Raw genomic sequence first — 3786 nt, 5'->3', positions numbered from 1 at the left:
CCCCTCACCCCCAAGAGAAACCGTGCCGGCGACGATCGCCCCCATCAGGCCCCGCCCGATTCCCGAGTCTCGGCTCGGGCGTCGGAGAGCGATCGCAACCTCCAGAGCGCGGGCCCACTCATCATTGACGAACACAGACACTCGCTCGAACAACCGCGACGGTTGCTATCATCGCGAACTCGCGGTACCGTGGGGCGCGTCGGTCCCCAACGGTAGCGCCGAAGTAACGGCCCGAGGCGCTCGCAGACGCCGGGCGCAGGGGGATAGGGTCGTAGAATAACTATCACGCAGCTTCTCGGGCGGCGCCGTTTATTTCGCAGACCGTAACGGTAGAAGGCGCGCTGGGGCGAACTTACAAAATCCGTCGCACCACAGCCGATTCTTGGCCAGTCCCCTCCCCCGGTACGTCACAGCACACGAGGCATCGTTACCCGTACGCGAACCGAAAAACGCGATTGACCGTTACCAACGGGGGGACTAAAAGTCCTAATCTAAACGCTCACAGGAAACAAAATCGCGATCGACGCGAGAACCAAAATAAGGGCTATTATCCAGCCGGGAACACACAAGAACTAAACCTGGGTCGATGAAAACAAGAAAAACTTAACCTAAACGCGGACACAAAATAGGATCTTTATCGACGCGAGAACAAAAAAAAGGTACCGGTCCCCACGGGGACATAAAACGGCGACGGAACGCGAACCAAAAAATACTTAACCTAGCCGCTAACGCAAAACAAGATCGCGATCGACGCGAGAATAAAACTAAAGGCTGTTGTCCAAAACGGGAACGCAACAAAAAAACAAAATCTGGATCGAATGAAAACAAAAAAACTCTTGATCAAGGCGGTAATGCCACGCGAGCTCCCGATCGACGCGAGAACCAGAACGTCGGGTCACTTTTCCGACGGGGCGCGAGAGAAAAAAAAAACCAAAACACGAAACGGAACCGATCAGGCCGGACGCGGCGCCTCGGCGGCTTCGCCCCCGGTCGCGCGGCTCTCCTCCCCGCTTATGGTGGCGATCCCGCGGCGCTCCGCCGCATTGACGGGAGCTGACTCCCTCGCCGGGAAGGGGTGGATCTGGCCCGGTCACGTCCCTCGACGGCGGGGCCCTCGGCTCTCCAGGCCTCCCCGCAGTTCGGACAGTCCCTCAGCGTCGCGTCCCGTCGTCCGCAACGGAAGCAAAACCTCTGGGCGCGGCGGGGGCGCGGGCACTCGCTGTAATAGTGCCCGCGCGCCTCGCAATTCCAGCACCCCTGGTAGGGGCGGCGGGCCCATTCAGGGCTGTGCGCCCTCGCCTCGACGTGGCCCCTGTCCTCCCGCGGCTGGTCGGGCGCAGCGGCCGGCTCGGCATCCCGGACGGGTCGCGGCTCCTCCGCCGGCGCGTCCGCCCGTACGGCGGCCGGCTCGGCATCCTGGGCCGGGCGCGACTCCCCCGCCGGCGCGTCCGCTTGCACGGCCGGCTCGGCCGGCGCGGGGTCGGCCCGCGCCGGGGGCCCGTCGCGGTTCATCCGGACGCGCCCTATCTCCTCGCGCAGCTCCCTCCAGAAGCTGGGGTTCTGCTCCGCGGCCTCCTCCAGGAGCTCGGCTATCTCGCGCATCTTCCGCCGCTCCGTCATCTCGGCTGGCGGGACACGGCACGCGAAAGCAAGACCTACAACGCGGGTCCAGACACGTAGGGTTTTAAGTCTTTAACGTGTGTCTTCCCATGCGCCCTGCCCCCTGAGTCCACCAAATCGTACACTACTGGCGATAGTACCCGGGCCACGGTGAACGGCCCGTGGTACTTCGCAGCTAACTTCGCCGCTACTGCATGCGCGGCGGACGACAAGACATGCTGTCGTTTTAATACTTGATCGCCCACCGCAAAGCGTCGATCCCGTCGACGCAAATTATAATAATGCGCCTGTTTCTGGTGCGCCGCATCTAAGTTCTCGATTACCCAGTCTCGCAAAGCCTGAACACGCTCCATGCGCTCTTTCCATCGCGCGGTATCGCCATCGTCTACCTCTAGCTCGGGATCGGCTCCCTCCGCGCGCACGTTGGCCGGGGCGGGTTCCCGTCCGAAATTCAAGAAGGCAGGCGTAGCCTGTAAGGAGGTGTGGAATGCGGTATTATACGCGAATCGAAATTCCGCCAAGTGAACGTCCCACTCCCGGTGGTCGCGCTCGAGAAATGCCGTAATCATGGTTTTCACTACGCGATTCACCCGCTCGACGGGGTTCGCCTGAGGGTGATACGGCGGTACCGTCACGCGAGTAATGCCAAATTCTTCCGCGAGAGCTTTCAAATCTCGGTTGACAAATTCCGTGCCGTTATCGGTTAATAAGACACGCGGCGTCCCCCAGCGATTTATTACCAAGTCCGCGATAGCCTCTCGAATCTTTTTGCCGTTTGCCTTACGGAGCGGACAACACTCGATCCATTTAGTGAAAAGATCCTGGATGACTAACAAATACACGAAGCCACTGCGTGACGCGGGAAACGGACCCATAATATCCGCGGCTACAACCGACCACGGCGTGTTTACGGTACGCCGTCCCATCAAACCAGCCGGAACGTTCTGCTCGACTTTCGTCCGTTGGCAAACATCGCAACGGCGCACGAAACTCGCGACGTCGCGAAACATACGCGGCCAATAATACCTCGCCGCAACGCGCCGATATGTCTTTTCGACTCCCCCATGTCCGGCTTGAGGCGGATCATGGTTACTTCGAATTACCTCTAGACGCGATTCCTGCGGAAGCACCAACTTCCACGCTTCGAGATCGTCCACGACCTGCGATACGACCGGGTTCGGTTTGCGAAAGTAAAGCGAGTCCTCTTCGACCTTCCATCCCGGGTATTTACGCGGCTCGTTTTCGATATTCCGTACACGCGCATCGTACCATGCGTCTCCCGTGATCGCGACGGCGCACAATTCCTCGGTGGTGTCGTACAATTCCTCGGCGGATTCGTACATTCGCGATAGCGCATCGGGAACATGATGTAGTGCCCCCTTACGGTGCTCGATCTCGTAATCGTATTCTAATAACTCGAGGGCCCACCTTGCTAATCGTCCCGTCGGATTTTTCAAATTATGCAGCCACCGTAAGCTGCTGTGATCCGTAATCACTTGGAATTTATAGCCCTCAAGATACGGCCTAAATTTTCGAATCGCCCATACAACCGCGAGGCACTCTTGCTCGGTAGTCGAGTACTTCTTTTCCGCTTCCGATAACGCGCGGCTCGCGAAGGCAATAACATGTTCTACGCCCTCCGATTCCTGGGTTAATACGGCGCCCAGCCCGACCGAACTCGCGTCCGTCTGAAGCGTAAACGGTAATTCGAACTTCGGACACGATAACGTGGGCGGTTCCGTAATGCAGGATTTAATGGTTTCGAACGCCGATTTTTGGTCACCCCCCCACTCCCAAGAGTAGTTCTTTCGGAGGAGGCGCGTCAGCGGCTCTAATTTAGTAGCACACTGCGGTATAAATCGGCGGTACCAAGACGCCATTCCGATAAAGCGTCGCAGCTGTTTAATATTTCGGGGCGGCGGATACTCGAGAATCGGCGCGGTTTTGTCGGGATCGACTTTCAAGCCTTCGTGCTGTACCAAAAATCCAAGGTACTTTACTTGCGATCGGCAAAATTTACTCTTTTCGGGATTGATCGTAAGACCGGCTTCCCTTATTCGGTCTAACACGCGTTTAAGCCACACGAGGTGCTCATCGAACGAACGGGTGACGATAACAATATCGTCTAAATAAGCGAACGCGTGAGGCTCCATTTCCGGTCCGATC

At 58.2% G+C, this 3786-nt stretch overlaps 1 protein-coding gene across 1 annotated transcript in view; it reads right to left on the bottom strand.

Annotated features, from left to right (window-relative positions):
• LOC105557144 (skin secretory protein xP2-like) overlaps nt 1-1620 on the bottom strand; it is an 11906-nt gene extending 10286 nt beyond the window's left edge. The window contains exon 1 of the mRNA XM_012004313.1: nt 1221-1620. Coding sequence (XP_011859703.1) covers nt 1221-1620 — 400 coding nt within the window. The remainder of the gene's footprint in view (nt 1-1220) is intronic.
• Between the last annotated feature and the right edge of the window lie 2166 nt (nt 1621-3786).

Source organism: Vollenhovia emeryi, unplaced genomic scaffold, assembly GCF_000949405.1.
Source record: "Vollenhovia emeryi isolate VEMERY1.0 unplaced genomic scaffold, V.emery_V1.0 DF939594.1, whole genome shotgun sequence".
In the NCBI taxonomy this organism is placed as follows: Eukaryota; Metazoa; Arthropoda; class Insecta; order Hymenoptera; family Formicidae; genus Vollenhovia; species Vollenhovia emeryi.
The sequence above is the reverse complement of the archived record's forward strand: the minus strand, read 5'-3'. Positions and strand labels throughout refer to the sequence as shown.